The sequence below is a fragment of the Scyliorhinus torazame genome, chromosome 6 (assembly GCF_047496885.1).
Source record: "Scyliorhinus torazame isolate Kashiwa2021f chromosome 6, sScyTor2.1, whole genome shotgun sequence".
Classification (NCBI taxonomy): domain Eukaryota; kingdom Metazoa; phylum Chordata; class Chondrichthyes; order Carcharhiniformes; family Scyliorhinidae; genus Scyliorhinus; species Scyliorhinus torazame.
Window position 1 is genome coordinate 181,911,135 of NC_092712.1, and position 26,882 is coordinate 181,938,016.

At 46.8% G+C, this 26,882-nt stretch overlaps 1 protein-coding gene across 3 annotated transcripts in view; it reads right to left on the reverse strand.

Moving 5' to 3' along the window:
- Positions 1-26,882, reverse strand: part of dgkb (diacylglycerol kinase, beta) — a 1,346,936-nt gene that overhangs the window by 738,688 nt on the left and 581,366 nt on the right. For all 3 annotated transcript variants that reach the window (XM_072509150.1, XM_072509148.1, XM_072509149.1), the window contains one exon: positions 25,821-25,919. In XM_072509150.1, coding sequence (XP_072365251.1) covers positions 25,821-25,919 — 99 coding nt within the window. The remainder of the gene's footprint in view (positions 1-25,820; positions 25,920-26,882) is intronic.

Below are 26,882 nucleotides of genomic sequence, written 5' to 3' on the forward strand. Positions count from 1 at the left end.
TTATTTACTATGTAAACCAGGTTCTCACTGGTGCCAGTAGAGACTACAGTCAGTAGACAGACCATGGTGACGGTTATATTGAGAAGGATGTTGGTGTAGTTGCTGTCCATGCGAAGGCTCAAACTCTGTCTGGCCTGTGTTCCCGCATTAGATACTCAGAGTGTCCCCAGCAGAATCAATTGGTCTCTTTGCAACCATAGCATCCTGTATGAATTCCTCTCCACATCTCCAGATCCATCTGCTGAACATCTCTGTGGTCCACCCTGTGGTTCTTCCTCCTCTGTCATAGAATCCTGTGCCCACCTGCTTCACCCAGTTCCTCCAAGGATATCAGGTTTTCCTCACACTCTGCTTCCTCAACCAACAAACACCTCTTCTGAAGCATGCGCAGGAAATAGGAGCAGGAAAGACACTGGGTCCCATTGAGCTTGTTGTACAAAGAACAAAGAACAAAGAAATGTACAGCACAGGAACAGGCCCTTCGGCCCTCCAAGCCCGTGCCGACCATACTGCCCGACTAAACTACAATCTTCTACACTTCCTGGGTCCGTATCCTTCTATTCCCATCCTATTCATATATTTGTCAAGATGCCCCTTAAATGTCCCTATTGTCCCTGCTTCCACTACTTCCTCCGGTAGCGAGTTCCAGGCACCCACTACCCTCTGCGTAAAAAACTTGCCTCGTACATCTACTCTAAACTTTGCCCCTCTCACCTTAAACCTATGCCCCCTAGTAATTGACCCCTCTACCCTGGGGAAAAGCCTCTGACTATCCACTCTGTCTATGCCCCTCATAATTTTGTATACCTCTATCAGGTCGCCCCTCAACCTCCTTCGTTCCAGTGAGAACAAACCGAGTTTATTCAATCGCTCCTCATAGCTTATGCCCTCCATACCAGGCAACATTCTGGTAAATCTCTTCTGCACCCTCTCTAAAGCCTCCACATCCTTCTGGTAGTGTGGCGACCAGAATTGAACACTATACTCCAAGTGTGGCCTAACTAAGGTTCTATACAGCTGCAACATGACTTGCCAATTCTTATACTCAATGCCCCGGCCAATGAAGGCAAGCATGCCGTATGCCTTCTTGACTACCTTCTCCACCTGTGTAGCCCCTTTCAGTGATCTGTGGACCTGTACTCCTAGATCTCTTTGACTTTCAATACTCTTGAGGGTTCTACCATTCACTGTACTATTCAATAAGGTTGTGACTGGTATGATTGTGGCATTAACTCCACTTTCTTGCTTGCACCAATTACACTTGACTTCCTCCTAGATCAAAAATCAGTCAAACTCAGCTTTGAGTATTTCAATGAGCCAGCCTCCGCTTCTCATTGTGGAAGACAATTCCAAAGATTAACGACCTGCTGAGAAAAAAAAATCCTCTTGGTCTCTGCCTTAACCGGGAGACCTTTCAGTTTGAAAAGGTGCCTCTTAGCTCTCGATCCTCCCATGAGGGGAAACATCCTTTCAGCATGTACCCTATGAAGCCCCCTCAGAAACTAGCATGTTTCAATAAGATCAGCTCTCATTCTTCTAAACCTGCTCAACCTTTCCTCAGGAGACAACCCTTCATTCCATCAATCAGCCTAGTGACCTTACTCTGAACTGCTTTCAAGGTAAGTATGTCCCTCCTTCAAGTAAGATCTAAACTGTACACGGGCACAGTCTCACTCGTGTCCTGTACAGCTGTATCAAGACATCCCTACTTTTATTCTCCACCCCTCTTACAATAAAGGCCAACACTCTATTTGCCTTCTTAATTACTTGCTGGACCTGCATACTGACTTTCTGCAATTGCAGTATACAGCACATGACAACCATTCAGGAGATCCTGGTAGGCGAGTATTGAAGGGCTCCTCAAGAGTGGTCACGGCATCAAAATCTCATCTTCAGAAGGCCGACTGCCTGCTCAATGAGAGTCCGGGTGTGCAGATGGATCTCAGTACTTCCTTGCTGGGGATCAGTTTAAAGAGTTCTCAGTGGGGTTAGAATCCACTTCATTCGAGGTCAGCCCTCGTCACCCAGAATCCATCCCCGGATCTGAGGATTAGTGCAGAAGAGCTGAGAAAGACTTGGCCTCAAAGTATAAAGGAGTCGTGGCAGCTTCCTAGAAAGCATATGCAGAAGAGCGGAAACATCTTCCTATGGTCACAGGGCAGCTAGTCATTGATGGAATGGTATCCCTTTCTATTAATGAATCCGTTTGGACTTTCTATGGGTGCCTTCCTCTCCACATGGGTGCAGTCTATGGTGCCCTGCAGCTGAGGAGAACTGGCTGTAGATGTGAAACCCATTGCCCCCTCCATTTGTGAGGCCATAACCGTTCAGGGGGTGATTGAAGTCAGTGACAGAAAGAGGGCATCAGTAATGACATGGATGCAGCAGTGAGTAGCCACATGAAATATTCCACAGAGATCAGCTACAGAATCCTGAAATGAACCTGATGTAAAGAATTTGAGGACCAGTAACCTTCAGTGCTATCAGCAGGGCCTGTCAATTGTGGTTTCAGGGGTCAAGGTCGCTGACTACCCCCTGGACAGCTGCAGTCTTCTCTTGCCCTGGTGCTCAGAACATCTCCAGGGTGGTGAGCCTGTTGTGGCACACATGGCACTCAGGGTGTTCTTGGTTCCTTCTCTTTAGTGCTGGCTGCTGAGGTTGTGGCTCTTGCTGCATGAGGGTTCTTCCTCGTGGCCTGCAATGCAGCTGCTGCAGTTACACTGCCTGAATGCCTGGGGGCAGCATGGTGACTCAGTGGTTAGCATTGCTGTCTCACAGCACCATGAACCCAGGTTCAATTCTGGCCTTCGTTGACTTTCTGCGTGGAGTTTGCACTTTCTTCCTGTGTCTGCATGGGTTTTCACTGGGTGCTCCGGTTTCCCCCACAGTCCAAAGATATGCAGGTTAGGTGGATTGGCCATGCTAAATTGCCCCTTAGTGTACAGGTTAGGTGGGGTTATGGGGATGGAGCGGAGGAGTGGGCCTAGGTAGGGTGCTCTTTCAGAGGGTTGGCACGACTCAAAGGGCCGAATGGCCTCTTTCTGCACTGTAGGAACTCTATGGTTCTAATGGCCTTCAGGTGTAAGGGCACCCATGTCCAGTGGCAGAAATCCTTCCTTGGAGTATAAGTCATTCAAGCCTTGGTTAAATTGATAGATGCCCTTGTGAGTGGCAGAATCTTGCTCAGGCTCTGTTTGTTCAGGGAGCACCGCTTCCCCTCCCTTGTGCAAATCCAGGACATTCCCTCAAGCTTTTCTGGTTAAGGTAAAACAAAACGTTTCCTTATTTGCAAAGTCTTCAAAGATTTTGCATACCTCCGAGGGTTCTCTCATTGGATTCTCGACTGCATTGAGCTGGTGTGGTTCACACAGACCTCTGCAGCCTGCATGGCACCCTAACAGAGCAAAATAACTGCTTTAACAGACTTTACAATGGCGTGCCCAACTTCCCTTGATGTGTGTCGCCTCATGACATGCCCTTTTCTCGTAGTGGTGAAAGTAGTTGTGCTGGGGGTTGGGTGAGGAAAAATTCAAGTCTTGGGTCCCACACACCTGTTTTTTGCCCACCTCATACAATTCGGTCCCGCCTCGTGATGGTAAAATCTGTCCCCAGTCTCCGATTTCCTGTCCAACCAAATTCACTGAAGGTGTGGAGGCTCTTGCACAGGGATGTACAAGATTTCAAATATGGAAAATTCATCACATGATTTTCTAACCGTTGTTTTCATTCCCATTGTGTGAATCTCTGCACCAGAAGTACTAAATCATGCGAGTATTGTGATGGAGATTCAGCCAGCTTCTCTAACATTCTTTTTGGCGATGCGTACGACATCAGTGCTAATTCATGATGGTGTACTGTACACTAATTAAGCTGTTCTGTTTTTCACACTGTTATTTCATTATTGTTTCTTATAATCACTTTTCAACCTATTTTCAGGATCTATGAGGAATGTAATTTACAATACTTGCACTCATTTCATTTGAAATGTCACTGCTAACAGCCTTTAGTTGCTAACAGCTTTGGCTGCCAACTAAGTTGAATTTAGATATGCAGGGTGCCTGCCAGATCAATTGATGCTGGCTATACAGACAGGCTACCTAGTTACCCAAGTTACAGTTCAAACAGTTGCTTCCAGGTTTACACGCTCCTCAGATAAGGTGAGAAAGAAAGAGGAAATTGCACATTTGGATATAAATTCAATTTTTCATTGGCATCTATATTTATTTTAAGGAATTGCTGCTGTGGTCAATACTGTGTTGAGTGAGAAAGTTTTTCTCAACAGGTGTAAAAGAGATAATTATTCCAAACAATATTGCAACGGTTCGATAAAGCTATGGAAGGCGCCCAAGTAGATGTTTTGAAATTATGCTCACTGAACCTAACAGAATGTATGCTACCTCCAGTAGCAAAACATGCATTTCATGACTTGTTTTCTCACCATGTATTCCAGTGTGATTAAGAGTCACTGAATAACTGCCAGTCATAGTCATTAGGATTTATGATTAGCTGTCTCCAATTGTTAATTAAGTCCAACTAACAGCACCAGCAGATAATAGTTACTTTCTTTTTACTATATAATTACAATATAATTACCCACAGGATATCAGAACTATACAAAACCTTCTCACTAAATGGGCCCTCATTAGAAATCAACTTATAACGCACAATTATTCAGTCAACCTGAATTAATTGAAACATTATTGCATTAATGGATGTAACATTAAGTACCAAGACCTGGTAATTTCTGTGGAGTTAGGGTTTCAAGTACAGAGAAACCTGCTTATTATGATAATGTTTTACATTCGAAACCTACTCATTATCATAGAATTCCAAAACACTGCTCCGTTCCCCATTCATTTCTGTGTAATTTATCATGTTTCAGGTCATAATACAGCTTAATGTCACTGATTATTGTATCTAGGTTACAGCATCCCAACCAGTTACAATTAACCCGTGTTAAATATGCAAACATCTTTGAATCTTTTCACACCTTATCTTTGTGTGAATTACCTTATTTTTCTTTGTTTTAGTAGGTCTTTATTGCCAGATGTGCTCCCCTTGTCCTCTTCCCTTCTGTTGGATTACAGTTTATGGTCAAAGATGTTTTATCGCTAAATGGCCACTCTGCCTGAGAAAGTCTGGTCAGCGCATGGAAGTTCATGGTGGGGGTGGAGTGTCATTCCACTTGTAATCACTGGTTAGCAAAACTTGGCTGCGTTTCGCTTCTTTGAGCCAGGGCACTGGGAACAATTATAATTCTGCTGAGGCCACCCCACCCAAAATCAACTAACTCAGTGCCGACAGAAATTGGAATCTTAGATCGCCATCCACATAGTTCAGCTAATACAATTCTGTAATGCTATGTCTTTTTCCTCATCACATTTAGCTTTGGAGACAGCAACACATTAATGATCAGTACCTTTCAATAAACTTGTTCCTAAATTTATTTCTGTTCCATCATAATTAGTTCTTGAATTTAAATCTCTCTGAATTTGAAGTGACCGTTTGGACCCTAACTCTGGATTCAGTCTACATTTACATTATAATTGCACCATCAGTGTGAAGTAAAACCATTTCACATCAACATTACAATTAGAATATCCTCAGGCCAAATAGTCTCTGTCTATTTCTGTCTTCTTGTGTTGCAGAACATTTGTCCCGTATTCAATTTTGTTATGAAGGATGAGCAAACCAATTTGGCTTGGCATTTTCCTACAGACACAAAAGGAAAAAAACAGCCACTTCAAATCCTTATCAAAAATTGTCAACTGAATTTCCCCAATTATAGATTTATAGCATTGCATAAAACTATGGAATCAATAACGTTTTGTTAAATAGAGACCAGAATAAGTCATTATGCAACAAGAAATAACTTCTGGAACTAGAAATACTCCAACTGCACCAAAACCTCTTGGAATTTGCGAGGATCTGATGAAAGTAAACTTTTAACCTTGTAGTATTCATGAAAGGGTTTCATTTTCATTATTGCATCAAATTTTACAACATGGAAATAGGCCATTCCGAACAACTGGTCCAAGCTGGTGTTTTTGCACTATGAAGAAATCTGACCGTAGTGAGGGGTTCTAATGTTAAATACTTTATTTTCCTGTGAATAAGAGCATAAGAAACTAAAAAGGATTAATTTTTCTAAAATGTCAATATAGCTCATAATAAATGACTTTGGGCTACTTCCTAAAGGGGCTTGCCTCTCTTAGAACCATAATGGTAACATCGGATGAGGGCGATTCAGTCCTAAAGTCACAAACCTCAGCTTTGGGGAAAGCACTGATAACATAGGTGAGCATTTAATGCCCTCCACCATGGTAAGTTTGGTGGCCAGGGGGTGGGGGGGTTGCATTTTATTAGGTGAGAAATTGAGAACCAAACCAATGATATTATGGCTAACCTTTGTGTCATCTGTAAATTTCCCAATTCTGCCACACGCTTCTGAGTCTAAATCATTCATATCGACAACAAACAGCAAGGGTTCCAACGCTGAGCCCTGTGGAACAGCAATGGAAACTGTTTTCCATTCCAAAATACATCCATCAACAATTACTGAGCCAATTCTGGATCCAAGCTGCCACCTTCCCTTCCCTTGTACCCCGTCCCCATACTGATTAAGTCCGTGGTGGGAAGGCCCAGGGCCAGGCAAACACTCCACTGCTAATTGAGGCCCCTACATGAGAAATTAATGCCCATTTAAGGGTCTCTTCCCCAGTGGCAGGCAGGGAATTCGCCATTTGGTTCAAAGTCACTCAGTGCCTAATTGAGGGATCCGGCATCAGTAAGGGGCGAACCCATTGAGAGCCAAACCTCCACCCTTGCTGCAGACTCCCTTCCCACTCCCTTGCAACTCCCACCCCCACAAATCCCCTCCCATTATCACTCACCTGCAGCTTGAGATCCAGCAATGATCCTAGGCTTCAGGTGGGTCTCATACCTGCAGCAGCCATTGCCTCAATGGATCTTCCAGCCACTGATTGGTTAGCAGCAATAGGCAGACAGTAATCAGCACTTGACAAGCAGGAATTCCACCCCCTAGGTCCTTGATCCCGGGAAAGGCACTCCGCTATCCAGTTAAGTGCCTGGCTGGCACTTAATTCAGTGAACCTTCCCGAAAGGAGGTGACGCAGAGCTCTCACTGACTCCCCAGCTGGCAGGTGTGACCCCCCATTGCTTCCAATAAATAGCACCCAGAATTTTGCAAACTGTCAGAAAAACTACCACAGTGTAATATTTAATATGATTTAATGCTGACAGCCCTGAACCACAACCAACTAAAATTTTGACAAAGCAAGCAAGACCCAAGCTGAATAATAAAAATTTAATCACCACGAGGCTCACAGCCGGCAGGACTGCTTAGAAATCGAAGTGGGGTGCGAGGGATAGGCCAGAAAACCATACGCTGGTCAGTCTGACTTCAATGGTGGGAAAATTATTGGAAATAGTTCTGAGAGGAAGGATAAACTGTCACTTAGAAAGACATGTGGATTGATCAAAGATAGTCAGCGTTTTTTTGTTAGGGAAAGATTGTGAGCGGAATTCTCTGATAATGGGGCTATGTCCCCACGCCCGCAAGAAAACGGGCGCAAATCACACTGGACTTTCCTGGAGAAAGTCCAAAATGAGTCTCCATTTTGCAGGGGGCTAGCAGGGCCCCGGAGTAGTCCACGCAGCTCCGGCTGCCGATACGGGGCCCTGCACTTCCGGCTGCGGGTCCACGCAACATGGCGGACCCACACAGCGGACCAGCCCCGAGAACATAGGCCCCCCCTGTGTCCGCAGCCACCACTCCAAGGGCCCGCCGGGTGGCACCATGAGTGAACCACGCCGGCGAACTTGGCCAGTTGTCGGCGGAGAATTGCCGCGGGGGCCTCTTTCAATGGCCCCCAACTGCGCCGCATCGACCACGCACGCGCGATTGGCGGTGATTCTCCGGTCCCTGGAGAATCGCGGGAAGGCATCGGACCCGATCATGGGTCTGACGCCCCATTCTCCGCCCCCGTGTCAAGCGGGATTGCAGCGCGGAGGCTCGGAGAATCCCGGCCTGTGTGTTACTAACTTAGACTTCTTTAAGTAATGAACACGGATATCTGATGAGGGTAAAGTGGATATTATCGATGAGGATTTCAGTAGGCATTTGATAAGGTCCCACAAAAGCAGGATGTAATGCTGGAACTGTATTAAATGCTGGTTAGACCACAGCTGGAATTTTGTGAACAGTTCTGGTCACCACATTACAGGAAGGACATATTTGCTGTGGAGAGAGTGCAGAGGAGATTTACAAGAATGTTGTCAGGGCTTGAAAATTGCAGCTGTGAGGAGGGATTGGATAGGCTGGAGTTGTTTTTCTTTAGAACAGAGGAGGCTATGGAGTGACCTAATTGGGGTGTGCAAAAGTATTAGGGGCCTAGACAGGGTAGACAGGAAATACTTTTTTTCCCTAGCGGAAGAGTCAATTACCAGGGACATCGATTTAAGGTGATTGATAGAAGGAGTAGAAGGGACATGAGGAAACGCTTTTTCACCCAGGTTGGTGAGCATCTAGAATTCATGGCCTAAGTTGGTGGTTGAGGTGAAATGTTCAACTTATTTAAAAGGTACCTGGATATGCACCTGAAGTGCTGTAACCTGCAAGGCGGTGGACTAGGTACTGGAACATGGGATTAAAATGAGCAGCTAGTTTCTTTTTTCTCTTTTTTGGCCAGTGCAGACACAATGACTGCATGACCACTTGCTGCACCATAACTTTTCTATGGTTCCATGGATCTTTCCAAGATAATTAACAGTAATTCCAACTGCAATAGGAAATTAATTATGCTACCGAAGAAACACGATATAGGGCCATAACTTCCTCCGAGGGCCAATCAACCGGCACTACATTTCTTCAGTGCCTGTCTTGCCCGACTTTCCTGACTCAGGCCAGAAAAGATTCAGGCAACACAGGGGTACCCAGGTATAGAGTCAGAGTTCAAAACAATTGTAGTAAAGGAGGACATATCCTTTTTTTACAGCACTAGCAGGTGAGTTTAAAGTCCCTATGGAAAATAACAGGCCAAGGGGAAGGTAAGTGAATGAGATTTGAGAAGTAGCGGGGTCGGACATCGGGTGGGGGAGTGGTGTTGGACATCGGGGAGAGGAGGGATGGGGCCAAGATGGGGCGGGTGTGGCGGTAGTTGGGTCAGGTCGGGACGGGTCAGATTGTGTTTTCAGGAGTGGGGGAGAGGGGCAGTTGGGCCGGTTCTGGGTGGAGGTCAGGTCATGGGGATGAGGTCCAGCCAGGTCAAGTTAAGGAGTGGGGATTGGCTCAGAGGGTTGTGGAAGGGGAAGAGGGATGTTAACGAGAGGTGGGAATCGTGTGGGTGAGGGGGAGAGGGGTGTTGGGAGTGTGGGGTGCGAGGGGAAATCCTGTGCTGGGATCGGTCTGTGTAACCTTTTGCAGAGTAACTATCAGCGTAACACTATCAGAATCCAAAGTTAGCAATTTAATTTGCTTTGTCAGAAAGTTCCGAGCCCAGCACAATTGTCGGGGAAGTTAGAGTTTCTGGACAATTGCCACGTAAATCCTGACCTGGGAACTTCTGAGAGGGATTCCTCAGTGTTTCGTTCGGGTAGCCCCCAGATCCGACATTGGAGAGCCAGGAAGGTACGAGTCTATAAATATTGAAAATATGCATTGGATGTTTAGATTTGTTTAACTCACTTGAGTAGCACTCAAGTTAAATGTAAGGCTGTTGGGATGAGGCAATGATTTTTTTCCCCTTAGCCGGGTCAGATGTAATTCATGGCCTTCTACCAACTCAGTCATTATGATAGATGCTGGGCCATAACGTCCGAGCTTCAGGGGTTTCCAGGAATGATTGATTGCTTAGCAAATGCCTGGGGAATGCAAACTTCCGATGGACAACGACCCTGCACTAAGAAACCTCTGAAAAGGTGATTTCAATCGCAAACTTCAGGTGGTTCCGACTGAGCTCCATCAATAGTTACCCATAAAAAGTTAGAAGAATTAAAACGACTAAACCACCCCTGACTACCCCACTCACATAAGACTCTTCCAACTCCCCCTCACACTGAGTAGCCTACCTCCATGGGAGCTCACCACCCCATGGACACCCGCTCCCCAAGGTTGACCCCTGACATCCCCACCTCCAAGGCCTGACTGTCGATCTCAGATGGTTCCGGCTGAGTGACAACAATAGTTACCCATAAAAAGTTAGAAGAATTTAAACCATTTCTAACTTCTGTATAACTATAGTACACAACCACACCGACCCCCACACCCGTCCGACCACCGCATAGGATACCTTGTTCAAATATTTTGCTGGAACAACATTCGGATTTTGAAATTAGATTCTCGAATAGAAATATGATTGCATTTTTGATATTTTTCTAGAACTATTAATATTACACTTGACTGCCTTGCCATCCATGAATTGTATGTTCAGTTCTTCAATAAACTTCTATATATTTTAGTGTACACATTGGGCTGGATTCTCCGCTTTGTGACACCGTAATTGCGAATTGCAATCGGATGGAGAATTGGGCATTCGCCAGAAATCGAGATTGGCGCCAGGTGCCAAGCCAACCGCCATGCTACAGTGCTCCACTGGTGGCGTCAACGCACTCCATGCCCAGCCGGTATTTGCAGATGTTAGCATATCATTACCGGGTTCCTTTGGCCTCTGCGATGCACCGCTACCGCCAGGCAAAAGTTACGCCAGCCTGGTTCACTTGTGGTATTGTCATGTGAGGGTCCATTTAAGAAAAATGTCTTTTATCAAATGGCTGCAGTGATGTCATTGTGTGGGTGGAACTGGGCTGTGATTCTGTCTTTTACATTCGCTTTAAGTTGGGAGCTGCTTTGTGGCTCTGAGCTTTTTGGTTTCGTTTTCAGTTGGAAGCTGCATTCAAACAAAGAAGCTGTATTTTTGGTCTCTCTCTCTGCATGCTAAAGAATGTCTCCAGACCACATGATAACTTCAAAGTAATACCTGTTTTTCTGTAAGGAATTCAAACCTACTGTTTTGTAGAAAAGGTTGTTTGGTTTATAGATGTTGTTAGGAAAGTTATTAAGGGTTACCTATAGAGTACTGTATCTTTGGAGGGGTATTTGTGTTGGTAGTTGATAAGATGTTTACTGTATGTTTATAAAATGTTAACTGGATTCATAAAATAAACATTGTTTTGTTTTAAAATACTTTAGATCTCTGTTGCATAACACCTGGAAAGTGGGCCCTTGTGCTCCTCATAACCAAAATCTATTAAAAGTTGTAGGTCAGGTGAACTCCATGATATACTTTGGTGTTCTCTAAACCTTGGCCCATAACAGTAGATTAAAACGGGGATCGGGCACCGTGGCGGCTGAGGGAGAGCGAGGAGGTAAGGAAAGTTTCCAAACTCGCAATAGGATGGGGGTGGCTGGGCATGGACCTCCATTGCCATGGCCTGCAAGTCAGCCATCTGGCTGTGTACTCTGCTGACTGCACACTGTGTCCTGTAAATGTGCAGAGCATCACAGGTCGTATGGATGCCCCCTGGGCCAACCCCATGGGAATCCTCAAACCTCAGCTGACCCATCAATGGGGACGGGCATGGCCATGCGCACCCAGTGGCCCACCAGGTGCTGGCACTCCTCAGTTTACTCATCAGAAGAGCTGCTGCACTGCAGGGGAAGCAGCAGCAGAGCAGAGCACACCCTGAACAGTGGATGCATGCATTGTGGCCTTTATCGCCCTCCCTGGCACACTGCCCCTCTCAGGGCAGAGGCCCCACCAGTGACACTAGCCACTATCTCACTCTGCAGGACCACCAGGCTGTCTCCAAGCACAGCCTCCTACTGCGTCCCTGCTCCCATCCATCCTGATCACGATGTCACAACCTGCGTGCCACACAGGACCCACAGCACACTACAGCTACTGTCCCAACAGGTGCCCACCCCCTTTTGCCCAGCCCCATCCATAGGCTCTGCTCACACACATGCTACCAGGCATAGAGGCTGTCTGTGGCACACAGTGACCCCTCCCACCCCCATCCCGCTGCACCCAAGCTGGATACCCACAGTAGACCACACTGGAGGGGGCAGGGTAGGGGCCACAGAGCGCATTGCTGACATGGGTAGCGTCAGCAACCGGAACCCCTGCCGACAGGGACGGATGGTGGAGATGGAGGCTTCCCGGTGCTAGGCGCCGATAGGGCCAGGGGTGTGGTGTGGAAGGCAAGGTGACGGGTGTACGGCCGAGGTGTAGTTGTGGGATTTGGAGATGGGGGGGGGTGGGGGGATATGCAGAGGGTGGTGCTGCAGTGCAACCCAGGGCCACCGTGTAGCCTGTTGGATCTGGATGGGCACGGGAGTACTCAATGGGCAGAATTCTTGAGCCTCCGTGACAAAATCACGATCGGCGCGGGGGCAGAGAATGGACGCTGACTCCGAAATCCGCGTGTGCGGTCTACATGGCGCGGGTAGGGGGCCATTGACAGAGGCCCCCGCGGCAACTCTCTGACGAAAACTGGCCGAATTCCCGACGGCGTGTTTCTAACCACGGTTTGCCTGTCAGGAACGGCCAGTGGCGGCAGCGGAGTCTGTCTGCGGCCACCCTGGTGGGGGTGCGGGAGGATCCTTTACTTAGGGGGGCCTCACAGACGGCCAGGCTAGTGATCGGGAGCCACCGATCCCTGGGCGCGCGCGATCATGGGAGGGGGCGCTATATTTTCAGGGCCGCTCCTGAAGAAAGTCCAGACTGATTCGCCAGAGTTTCTGATGCCCCATTATTGGAGAATGTCGCCCAATATGTTCACATGTCTCTTCTCCCCTGGCAAAGAATGGACGTCGGTGTTCAGCCATGAATAGCTGCTTTCTGCCTGGCTGCAGCAGCCGTTGCAGATGTACTGAGGCTGCGTGCACAGACGCTACTTGGACAAACCTGCAGAACAGGAGCCTGCCCTAGAGGAGCAGGGGCCAGCTGGTGATGGGAAGGAGGTGACACATCAAGCCACGTGTATATCGCTGTCCTTCGAGGACCTGCCGGATTGAGTGTGTCATTGAAGACTCTGGCTGATCAGGGAGACCATGTGGCACCTGTGCCAAATGATGGCGTACCTGGAACCGTGGGACATTGGGGGAGGTCACCCGTTTCTGGTGGCCATTAAGGTGACAGTCGCCTTGAATGTCTTTGCCACGGGGTCCATCCAGGTGCTGAGCGGGGACCTGTCCAGGGTCACACAGATATACGTGCAAAGGTGTATCCATGCAGTCACGCGGACCTTTCATTACCGGACAGTGAATTATATACACTTCGACCAAGCCCAGCAGGTTGCCCGGGCAACAGGATTCACCACCGTCGCTAGCATGCCCCAGGTCCAAGGGGTGATCAACAGGACACATTTCCCCCTCTGGGCATCGGCACATGAGGGGATGCCCTTCTTCAAGAGGACGGGCTTCCACTCCATGAATGCGCAGGTGGTGTATGATCACTGGAGGCACATCATGCACGTCTGTACTTGTTAACCAGGCAGCAGGCACAGTATATTTGCCCTGGTGCAGTCAATGGTGCCCGGCTCCTTCCAGATGCTCGTTTGGGTGAGGGGTTGGCTCTTCGGTGACAGTGGTTATCTGCTGCAGTCATGGCTAATGACACTTGTCCGGAGGCCGCAGACAGATGCGGAAACCATTACACTGGCTCGCATGCAGCAACCAGAACCATCAATGAGCGGTGCATCAGCTCCTCAGGATGTGTTTCCGATGCCTGGACTGCTCTGGTGGGGCCCTCCAATATAGCCCTAAGAGGGTCGCCCCCATCATGCTGCCCTGCGTAGCAGCGCACAGTAGAGAGGGGACACGCTGGAGGGGGAGAAAGAGGAATGGCAGGCCTCAGCCGATGAGGAGGATGGCCAGGATGGGTAGAACTTGGGGCCTGGGAAGCACAGGAGGCAGTACAATGTGTGCGCCAGGAGGGCTGTGCACAGGGGAACCTCAATCAAACGCCGATGAGGAAGCCTGGCCACCTGCAGCCCTGCCTGCCTCCCTGTGCCACCTCCCCATAGCACCGCTGCCCGTCGTCCCCCAACCCCCCCTAGCTACCCCCTGCCCGGTTCCTCCCTCCTGCACTCCATCCCCAGTACCCCAACACCTCCACCCCCTCCGAGTTTCCCACCAACATTACTAGAGGAAGTTGGCCCTGGGTTAGCAGTATCAGTGGGTCTGGTTAATGGGATGGATGGGAGGATGATGATGAGCTGCTGTGCGATGAGCTCTGGTGCTTTACATCATTTGCCAAAGTCTGACTCCTGTCTTCGGTGCCACATTCCACTGTCTGCCTGGGTGACCCCGGCATGCATGCTGGCCATTCCATCACATGGCCCGTAGACCCTCTGGGGAGGTGGTGAGCGGTCCTGGGTCACTCACCAGATAGCCCCTATCACATCGCGCCCCCACGTCCGGCTTTCACAGGTGACATAATGCCACCCTATTCTGCCTAGTGCCTATTGGCTGATCTAGTGACAGGTGAGGGGGAACAGAGGCGCTGCGATGTTCCAGTACCTCCCCTGTGGGAGTCACTGACACGGGACCCATTTTCCCTCGGGGTGCTCAATGGCCCCACGCTACTCCTTGGGATGGAGGTGTGGCTGGAGTGAGCTCCAGGGACTCCACCATCAGCTGGCCCTGCTAGTCCTGGAGGCCCTCTCTCATCTCCACCAGGGTCTCAATGCCCGTGGCCATGGAGCACATGGACTTGGCCATGACCCTCTGTGACTGGCTCAGGTAAGCCAGCACCAGGACAATACCCTTGATGCCCACAGCGGGACATGGCCACACTCTGGTGCACCGCAGCAATGTCCATGTGGTCCTGCCACATGGCTGCCTGTGGCAGGGCTGCCCTGTCCTGCGCCTCAGCCACTGCAAATGCACTGTTCCCCAGGTCTTGGACATCCTGATCCAAGTCTGTGACCTTCTCACTCAAGGCTTCCACCGCAGACGCCACCCATTTGGTGTTGACCTAGGTAGCACACATTGTCAGCACTGCCTCCTGCTCCCACAGGTGGGTGGATCCTCCAACTGCACCTGCAGGTGCTGGAAGGTTGCTGACACCCCCTCTATAGTCCCTGGCTGTGTGTCTGCATCTCCAGAATGGATGGGACCGCCCTTTCCAGAAGCATGAGACCCGACTGCACTGCAGCTAGACCCTGGGGTCGAACCGCCCTCCGACCTATCCTTTCCCTTGGGAGTTCCTACCTCCACCTGATATACCACTCCATGTGTGACGTGTGCACCACAGAATGTCCCAGGAAGCTCTTCACTATGATGACCCACCGAGGTTGAGATGGGATGGTTGAGGTAGCCGGCGACAGGAGTGACGAAAAGTCAGTGTCGTGCCCAAATTGGTGTTTTGGGCTTGCGGCTAGGGGCTTGGGGCACGGAATAGTACTGGAAGGTGATCCTGCAAGACAATAGACAAGACACGTGGTAAGACCACAGGTAGGCATGCTGTGGGGGAGAGAGCTGACTCACATGTCATAAAGACATTGCAATTCATTGGGGGCTCACTTGGTTGTCCCATGTCGACCTCCACTTGGGCAACTGCGCGCTCTCCCACCCCACCGACCTGGTCCATCGCCCTCTTGCCCATGACAGTCAGCACCCACAGGGCCGGCAGGCCCAGTCCAATCTATTCCCGCTCTCAGCGGTTGTGGGCTAGTCTCTCCTGGAGGGGACATATAATGCACAATGTGAGACATTCGGACATGTGGTGCAGGGTGCGGTGCGAGGGTGCTGCTGGTGGCTGCGGTGTGACCGCCCTCTAGGAGTGAGGTGGGGGGGGCATGCTGCAGGGTGCGGGAAAGATTGGTGAGTGGGGCGCAAAGGTGGTGACCCACCCTGGCTGGCCTGGGGGTGTTGCTCATCCTCACGCAACACTGTCTACCCAACCACCTGGTGGGGGCCGCATGGAGGGTTGGAGGGGCGGGGGGGGGGGGGGGAGGAGAGTGAGGGGTGGGGGGTGAAGGAGAGTGAGGGGTGGGGGGTGGTGGGGGATGAAGGTGGTGCCAGGGACACAGAGGTGGTGACTCAAGGTGTTGCTGTTCATGGGGCCATCTTCTTGGCTGGAATGAGAGCCTGTAGGGAGTGGAATGCTTATATGCAGCTCCAGTCTCTCAAACTCTCCAGTACCAATCCCAACCCCAGAGATTCCGACGCCGGCATCAGTTGGAATTGCACTAGTCTCATGTGGGAGAGTGCTGGTCCATTAGCATACCTTGAATGGCTCCAGCACTGGCCCCCATTGGAACCGGGGAACACTCCTGATTCAGTCACAGCGTCAAACTTAGGGCCGTTTCTGAGTCTAAATGCTGACGCCAATGGGGAATCCGTGGACTTTCATGTCAGAAACATTCTGCCACACCTGCACCAATTCTGCTACCGGTGGGTTCCCGCACCGGCAACACGTGGAACACCATCGAAACCAACGAAAAATGGTGGGGGAATCAGTGGGTACATGATGGACACTGCAGGGCTTACAAGCTGCAGCCGCACATAAACATTACACTCCCCACACACGCACTTATCGAAGCCAAAAAGATGGAATAGGTTGTGCTGCAGCGCCCATACTGCTGATGGGCCTGCTGGGACCAGAGGGGACCCAGGACAAGCGAGCTGTCAGCCACATGCGCAGCTGCATGGCTACCTTGCCGGCTGCAGGATTGCTGTTGCATACCCGTTCACACCGACCCGATAGCCCACCTCCTACTACCCATGGCCACCCCCCACTACTCCCTCCAGCCTTGGCAGAAACCCCCCGTCAGCGGCACGACTATCGACGATGTATGGTGGTGTTGGACACTGTCCGAACGTCCTCTCTCTCTCTCAGCAGCCAGCAAGCCAGGTTCATGATTTGTGAGAGCACACACAGACCGCGCCGTCGGGAACCCGATCCATCAGACTCGCGGGTGGACCCACTAATTATATGCAAACATCATGAGGAGGTGGAGCAAACCGACGGCTGTCACGATTCCGGCATTGGGTGCTATTCTCCGCCCGATCGCATGCCCCGATTTTGCCTATCTCCCTTAGTCTCTCAGACAGAGAATCCGCCCCATTGTCTCACATATTATTCTCTATCATTAACTCCTGAACCTGTCTCCATGCTGTCTTTGGGGGAGAGATACTTGTGAAAGAGAAGGTACCCAGATCCTTACAACATCTGGCACATTATAATCTGCCTGATTGTCAACAAGGCTATCTGGAGGATAGTAATGTTCTCAGTTTGTCCGTTTACTTTGGGGAGAATTAGTCCAGCCCTTCAGACCCATTCTGTAGATTTAGGATTTGCTTCCGTGATCTTAAATTGAGAGTGAACTTCTGGGAAGCCTTATAATTCACCTTATTTGGTGCCCAATATGCAGCTAGGATTATGATCCACCATAGCACCACATGAGACTCTTCCCACTTTACTTCATCGAACCCCATCAATAGATCCTAATATTACCTTCTTCCTCATCTACCTTCTCTTTGATTGCATCTATGCTTCACGTGTTAACAAATTCCATATTCCCACCATTCTGAGTAAAGATGCTCCTCCTGCATTTCTATTGGACTTAAAAGTGATTGTCGTATACTTATGACCACTAATTTTGAACTCCTTCACATCAACATCTTTTCTACTGGTACCCTGTCAAACCCCTTTTTTATTTTAAATGACCTCTTTCAAACCTCTCTTGGTTTTTTTATTGTTGTGAATCTGTTTGACAAATTTGATTCTAAACTTATTTTTCTCTGGACATGGACAATATTATCCATTATGCCGAAGAGTAATAAAATCCTGGACGATTCCGAAGACCTCTGTGTAAATGTACAGATCTTATTAGAACTGTTCTTTAGATTTTTTGCATTCCTGAACTCAACTCCTACTGGACAACCGGACACTTTTGGGGTACTCTGACTCCCCATTTATCTCCTGGACTGCACTGTGATTTAAGCCATTCAAGGTTGCCAATACACTTATAAATGAGAAGACAAAAGCCTGAACCTGATAAGAGTTCACACCGACTTTAATTGTTACCATAGTGATAATATCTGTATGATGTCATCTGTGGCACTGATTCAACACTGCACAGTAAGGATAGGTGCCAAATGCAATGAGCTCATCTGAACTAGCTACTCCAAAGGATAATATTTGGTCTAATCATCCAATAATATGGTAATGCAAACAGAGAAAAAAAAATAATCCCTGCGCCATTTTTTAACAGAGCCTCTGAGAAGATTTGTCAGGTGCTACAGGTTCTCTCAAATAGCCTTGTGTAGGACATAATCTGTGTCAATATGTTACAGGAGTCTGATTAAATCTTAATGAGAAAAAAAACTATTTTTTGAAGCGAACATGATATAGTAATCCCAGAAAAGCCTGTTTGAACACATCTGTCATTAAATTGGAAAGGAAAAGAAAATGGGAAGAAAGAGTGAAAAATAAAGAAATGGAGAAAGGGAGAGAGGCAGGGTTACAAAACAGGTCATGAACATTTGAGCTGGTGTTTTTTTAAAATCACCCTCTGTTGTAGTTTAAAGAACTATTTCACCTGGATTCTGCCCAATTGTGCAGTCCTCCTGTGTCTGGCCAGAAGTAAAGGGTGACATGCAATGTTTCCATCCATATATGGTGGGTGTATTGCAATGATGTTCAAATAACAGAAATGTACGTTTTCTGCTATTCAATGCCAAAGATCTTAGGAATGCCAGCGATGCCTGTTTGGCCCTGGTATCCAGTGTGTCTACAACAAATTGAAAATTTAGGCTCCTCTCATTGATTGCAACGTTTTGTGGTGACTTTAGTGTTTTAAACTGAGGTTATCAGCAACTTACAAGTGGGTCAATCTTCATTGTCTCTCCATGGAGACTGCTCTGCAAAAACCCAAGAGCCCATCAAAACTATTTAAGTAGTATGGACACTAGGAAATAGGTCTGGGTAAGCAGGACTAACAGTCAAATTCTGCAATCGCAGATTACTTATCCCTAGCTGTATAGGTCCACTTTGTGGTCTATCTGACCACAATAGTTTTGAAAAAAACTGTCAGGAAATCTTCTTAAACTAGTACTTTCAACTAGTCAGAACAGTCTGATGCTCATTCTGAAGCAACAGAAGAATTAAGATAGAATTTGGAGATCGAGGTTTAAGTCACCTTTAATTTTAACAGAATGGACAAGACATGAATATCTCACACCAAGAGTCTTCCCTGAAACAATGCACCAGTACAGTATCAGCTCAAAGTGAACTATTACAAGCCAAAAAAATATTCTGTTATAGGTCATGTTAATTTTCCCCCAAGACAGAAATGCTTTTGTATTTCAGAGGCTCATTAAAATTATCCTTATTATGGGCTCACTTGTCAGCATTGGAAGCAATGACATCTCCTTCTCTGTAATATTTTTGCTTCAGGTTTTAAAACAGATTAACAGAATCTTCTTGCAGAGTTGTACAATAAGCCTTTGTAAAATTTTCGCCACAGAGTTAGAATCAGCGTCCTGAATAGAAATAGAAGATCCATAGACTGGAATATTGAGTTTGTTAGCACGAACTTGAAACTGGGAAAGGAGCAGAAAGATTAGAAGGACAATAATCAATGCTTTTGCTGATCGGGTTTACCTCATCAAAATAAGAATTGATAGGATGAATACAGCAACTAAATAAAAGCAGTTATAATGCCACATTAAGTAATCGAGGTGAGACATGACATGGTGGTCATGTCAATGGACTAGTAATCCAGAACCGGGTTCCCTCACAGCGCCAGGGACCCAGGTTCAATTCCAACCTTGGGTGACTGCCTGTGTGGAGTTTGCACATTTCTGCATGTGTTTCCTCTGGGTGCTCTGGGTGGCACTGTAGCACAGTGGTAGCACAGTTGCTTCAGAGCTCCAGGATCCCAGGTTCAATTCCCAGCTTGGGGCACTCTCTGTGCGGAGTCTGCACATTCTCCCCATGCCTGCGCGGGTTTCCTCCGGGTGCTCCGGTTTCCTCCCACGGTCCAAAGATGTGCAGGTTAGGTGGATTGGCCATGTTAAATTGCCCTTAGTGTCCAAAAAGGTTAGGTGGGGTTACTAGGTTACGGAGATAGGATGGAGGTGTGCACTTTAGTGGGGTGCTCTTTCCAAGGGCTGGTGCAGACTCGATGGGCCGAATGGCTTCCTTCTGCACTGTACGGATTCTATTCTATTCTATGAAATCCCACCACGGCAGCTGCTAGAACTTAAATCAATTGAATCTAATCTCAGTAATGGTGATCATGAAACTCATTTAAAATGGCAAAAAAACCACCTGGTTCGCTCATATCCTTTCGGGAAAGAAATCTGCTGCTCTTACCAAGTTTGGCCAACATGACTCCGACCTACAACAATGTGATTGACTCTTAACTACCCTTTGACATTTAGTTTAGGAATACTTAGGGATAGGCAACAAATGCAGACCTTGCCAGTGGTGCCCACATCCCATAAAAGAATAAATAAACAAACATTGACTTTATCGTTAAGCGATTAATATTTATTTTAACTGGTAGAAAGATATAGAAAAACAAACAGCAAACGTGATATCTCCAGGGCAACATGTTCCATTAACGGTGTACGAAATACTGAACCATTAATTATCAGTCAAGCCAGATATAAATGCAAAGATAAAGTCATGACAATAGTGCTGTATGAATCATTGCTAATTAATTACAAGAAAATTAAGAAATGAGCAGGCAGGGAAGGAAAAGATGCCGCCATAGCTCACTATCAGACAGCTCCCTTTGTCCATTTTTCTTTAGATTAATTGATTCTGATTGTGAGGAAAAGGAAGCTGACCCAGGTGACAATATTAATGTTTCCCCAAAACCTTATATTCATGCAAGCATGTTTCCTTCTACCATTCTGGGACCACACAAAGTGTTGCAACATGAGGGGCACACTTGGGTTTATAGAACAAATAATTTAAATCTTTGCTAGTTTACATATGAAAAGCTCAAGTACCAAGTCCAGTTAAAATATGTTGCTATTTTGATATTGTTTCTCTTTCTGGCAATATGAAATGAAACGGTCACCTGGCCAACCATGTAGAAGGTTTAACTATTTTCCAAAGGGTTTACAGTGTCAGTAATAACCAAAAGGTACAAAAAAAAACACTGGGAAATGTCTCGCAGCTGCTCACTTCCTGTAGCCAAAATCATAGATTTCCCAGCCAGAATCAAAAATATTAAGCAGCTGTTTACATTTTATTTCAACAACAGTGAAAGCGCAATGAGTCAAACTAAAATGACACAAAATTTCGGTTATACCAAAGTCAGCAATCAACCCTGCTGGCAGAATGGTAAATCCCATAAAAAGTTGCCCACAGAACACGAACATCCAGTGCAGAAGGAGGCCATTCGGCCCATCGAGTCTGCACCAACCCACCAAACCCCCATTTCCACCCTATCCCCGCAACCCAATAACCCCTCCCAACCCCTTTGGTCATTAAGAGCAATTTATTATGGCCAATCCACCTAACCTGCACGTCTTTGGACTGTGGGAGGAAACCGGAGTACCCGGAGTAAACCCACGCAGACACGGGGAGAACGTCCAGACTCCGCACAGACAGTGCCACAGCGGGGAATCGAACCTGGGACCCTGGCGCTGTGAAGCCACAGTGCTATCCACTTGTGCTACCGTGCTGCCCAAAACTAAAATTGCACACCATCCGGATTAACCAAACATGTCTAAACATGCCATATGATTGCACTGACCAATCAGTTTAGATAGCCCACCCACCTGTTTCCCTACACCTGGGGGGGTGTAGAGATGCACCAAATGCAAAGTTGCAGTCTTTTTAGAAGACGTGAACAAATAAAGACTTTGGCCAGGATTTTCCTGCCCCAACCCCAGTATATTTTGGCCATTAGCGGCCAGTCGGAGCTTTCGGTCCTGCCGAAGTCTACGGAGGTTTACATGGCTCGCCCAACTCGCCAGCAGAAAACCCTGTGTGGTTAGGAAGTGGTTGCCTTTGGCGGCACCAGAAGATCATGCTTCTGGGAAAGGCCGGAAAATCTCCCTCTTTGTCATACATTTGCTGCTTTAATGTCTTTTCATTTGGCATTTGAATCTGTTGTTTTTGACACAGATCACATTTTTAGGTATATTGGATTACATAGGAGTGCATTTATGGAGGAATGAGACCTCCTCGACTATCACAAAGCTCCACTTAACTTGGATTTGTGGGAAGCTCCTCCGGGATTCTACTCATCAGGATTTTACTGAACTTAGAATAGCTGTTGAACTTCCCTCTGCAACAACGTCGTATTGTAATTCACTGTCTGACGTGCACACTTTATCTAAATGTCATTGTTAATTTCTGTAAACTGACCCCATTACTTGCTGTTAATAATACCCCTATTGTTATAAAAGAGTGGCCAGAATTCTCCGGTCTTGCGATTCACTTTTCCGGCTGACAGTGCACCCCTGCCCATGGGTTTCCCAGTGGCGTGGAGTGGTGACAATGGGAATGGGGGACAGGAGAATTGAGCCCAGTATTTCCTTCAATCTCACAGTGAGCAACATTAGGAACATATACAAAATATATCCCCTCTTTATTCACTTGTTCTTTATAAAGATCTTCTTTCCTGTTGTCACTTTGAAGTCATTTTATCGCATGATAATTTTGAATTTCTGCATTTAGAAGGAGCTGTCTATATGAGCTTTTGTGGTGTAAAGGCTCCCCCACACCGGTGTTGGCACCGTGATATTTGAGTTTTGTGTGTCCCAGCTGCTCTGCTGCACTGCTGAGAAAATTCTGCATCACAACTAACACTCCTTCTCAAATTATGGTAAAATATTCTGTAACTACAAATCATATAGAATCAAAGTCTTATGTACAGGATAGATTGGTTGACCGCCAAATGGCAACTGAATAATGATGTACATTATTGGCCCAATTACCTCCTGCCATTTAACTCCACTTTCTCTTGACAACTGCATTTGGTGTTGGCTCCCTGGGGTAATTCTTACCTTCGCTGCCTGAGTAAGAATGTAGAATGGGCATTGCCCTTCGCTTAAAAGATGCCCACTCATGAAGTTCAATGGAATGAAAGTTGGACAGGTTTTATAATGAGAAGATACAAGAGTAGGTTATTCAGCCCTTTAAGACTTAATCTGTCAGTCAGTTACATCATAGTTGGTCTGTATCTTAGCTTCCTTTCCCTCCTTTGGTACTATGACCCTAAATACAACAACCCTTCAATCTCAGTTTTAACATTTTCAATTCACCTAACCTGAGCCGTTTTCTTAAGCAAGGCTAGGGGAGGTGAGAAACAAAGTTCCAGATTTTTACTACACTTAGTATGAAGATAATACATCCTGAAATCATTTTACAAGCAGATTAACATCCAAATGATGGTGACAATAACATCTGGAAGCATGGGCACCATCGTTGGAATGATTAAAATTGGGGATGCTTGTGTAGCCAGAATTGGATTGGCTCAGATATCTTTGAGGATTGTAGAGCTGGAGGAGTTTACAGAGATAGGGGGAGATGGAAACAGAGATGAGAAATAAAATTGAGTCATTGTTGGACTGCAGCCAAAGTAGGTCATTGAGCGTAAGACTACTAGGTGACTGGGACTTGGTGAGAGTTAGAATATGGGAGCACGTTTTGGATGAGTTTGTGGAGGGTGGAAAAGGGAACCTGGCCAGGAATGTATTTAACTGGTCAAGTCTGGAGGTAACAAAGACATGGATGAAGATTTTATCAGCAGATGAGTTAAAGCAGGAGTAGAATTACAGAGGAGGAAGTAAACAATCTTAATGATGGCACAGGTCCATGATCGGAAGCTCAGTTCTTGGTCAAATAAGGCATCAAGGTTGCAAACAGTGTAATTCAACTCAGACAGTTACCAGGGAGAGGGATGGAATCAGTATTAAGAGGACAGAGTTTGCGGCACGGGTCCAGAGTTTCCAGTCTTGGGGTTGTTGGAAACTGAACGTATGGCCCAGGATGCACGTCAGGGCCCTGCAGGACCTATGTGGGAATATTCCAGGAAGTTTCAACTTCCACTGGACAATTCCCCTGGTCCTCTCCGGAAAAGTCTCCTACTCGAGTTAGAGCAGGAGACTTTGGGCAGTTCCGATTTACCTATCTATCGGAATTGTTATCCAGGAAACGTTAGTCAGAAAACTCTAAATATAACATCTGAGTATCGACAGAACTGATTCTGCAATCAGTCGCACTGAGCTCCAACTCTCCCCGACACCACCCCCTCTGACTACCCTTCACTGACCCCCTGACCAATTCTCCAATCTGACCCAACTACCCATTGCGACCACCGGAACCCAAACCACCCAACCACCTGCCCCCAACCAGACTTGACTACTCCATGGCCCACCTATTCACTTCTCCACACTCACCTACAATCTAATCCACTTACCTCACCCCCACCCCCCCCCCCATCCACTTACCCACTTAATTCACCCACCTAGCCATCCACCCAACCTGCACATTCACCCATTTACTGACATTCACATAGGTTTTTAAACTTGCCTTATGAAAGTTCGTACCATTAAAAGGGGATGTGGCTTGTCTTTCGCTCAATCCTCCAGTGTTTCACCAAAGCTCTTTATGAGACTGTACTTCCTGTATTTCTGAAGAACCCAGGCTCAGGTGACCTGGCCAGAAATTTGGGACAGAGTTAGGGTGCAGAAAAGAATGAGTGAACCTACAATCCAATGCTGACTGCTGCTTTGGTCTTCCCAATGATTATTTATGGGAAATATCTACTCATCGAGAAGTGGATAGTGGAGATGCAGTGTGACAATTTAGAGGCAGTGGATGGGTTTATAGGGATAGTGATGATGCAGAGCTGGGTGTTGTCACTGTGCATGTGGATTCTGACATTGTCTTTTCAGATAATGTTGTCGAAGGGCAATGGCTATGTGCGATATAGAAGGTGGTCAAGAATAATACGAGGAGAAATGCCCAAATTCCCAATATCCTTTGCCAACAGATAAAATTCCATGCCTGACTATAAATTCATAATATTGCCCCATATGCAATTTTAAACTGCATTACAGCCTTTAATTCTCTTGTAGTTGTCAGCTATCGTTTAGATAGTATGGCATATGCATGTCTCACACTCTCTATCGGGAGCCACACTTAAAGAACTGTTGGGGCCCATGTGGCATTAAAACTAGCCCACGATGCCTTCAACAAACACTGCTCTCAACAGGAAATAGTATGCACAAATTTCCCTTTCGAATCACAGCCATCCTTGGTTACTCAGCAAGTGATATCAACATACAGATATTATTTCTTTATCGCATAAGTAAATTCATAACAGGTGGAGGAAGCATCGTGTAAGGGTGCTAGTTTGAAGGCTTTTGCTGCTGCCACTCCCATTTCCTCCGGGGAAGTTTACAGAAAGTCCCGTGGTGGCATGTTCCTTAAAACCCTGGCGCCAGCAGAGACGGCATTTTGGTGGGCGGCACGGTAGCACAGTGGATAGCACAGCGCCAGGGACCCGGGTTCGATTTCCGGCTTGGGTCACTGTCTGTGCGGAGACTGCACGTTCTCCCCGTGCCTGCATGGGCTTCCTCCAGACAGTGTGGCGACTCGCCGATTTTCACAGTAACCTCATTGCAGTGTTAATGTAAGCCTACTTGTGATACTAATAAAGATTATTATTATAATAGCTGACTTACAAAATGTTTGGATTATTTTTGGTGCTGAGATATCAAGCTATTTTTACCTTGAAAATATTTGAACATTTAAAAACCCGAATCAATTTTTAAGCATGTGAGAAACGCAAGAGATTTTTGAACTCCAGCAACTTACCAGTACGATGGGACAAATAGAAGATGGTGGTAAGATATGATCTTTCAGTGGTCCACAATCACATTCAGGCTTTACATGGGAAGCACATTTGTTGTGGAGCTGTAAGAAAAGAAAATCACTGCAGTTGAATATTTGGAATCAACTTGGTATTAAAAATAAATAACACACAAACCTAGAAACTGTTTTGCTATTTTAGCATAGGCATTGGCCAGGAGTTTCTTCAGAGCTGCTCCTACTTCAGTCTAATTTCAGCAGAAGGCAGCACTACCTCTATTTTCATTTATAAACATTTCTGCGACACTTCTGGCAAAGTAGAGGCTCTGGAGTAGGAGAGGCTCCAAGGAAATCCGGGACCATTAATGCCTTTAAATATTAAATAATACAGAGAATATCATACAAACATGTCGAGCATGCATCCGCTGATATTGCCAACATCAATCTTTGGCCTGTACTCCTTGATATTTCAAAATGCCCTCAGGTCTTTCCCTGAGCAGCCCAAAATTCATATGCTGCTAATTGGCCAGAACATGGCTGAACAGTACCTGCAGAGCGCTCTCAAAGTAATAATTTCAGTCTGGTCACTGGTTTTCTACAAGCACTATTTACTTTTTCATTATACAGAGTTGAGTTATAAATGTGTTCATTTGTTGAGCAGATTGAAACAGAATGAAAAATATTGACATTGCACACACTATGCAAATTACTTTTTAATTAATATTAAGTATGTCATGATATGCAAACAATGAACACATAGATAGGACACGACCAATGAGTAGTCAGGACACTCAGGGGTGGTATCTCACTATAAAAGGGATGAGGCACTCACACCCCACCTCTTTCCACAGACCAACATCTACAGAGTGAGACAGGGTGTATCCTCAGCATCACACCCCAGCACCTGGCTTAGAGCAAGGCTGGCTCAGTTAGACTGAGTTACTACATTTAGATTAGCAGAGAGTCGAACTCATTGAGAACTGTGCTAATAGTTCAATAAAACACATTGAACTCACTTCAAAGTCTGGAGCATCTTTTACTCAAAACTGCATCAAGTGGCAGCTTGTG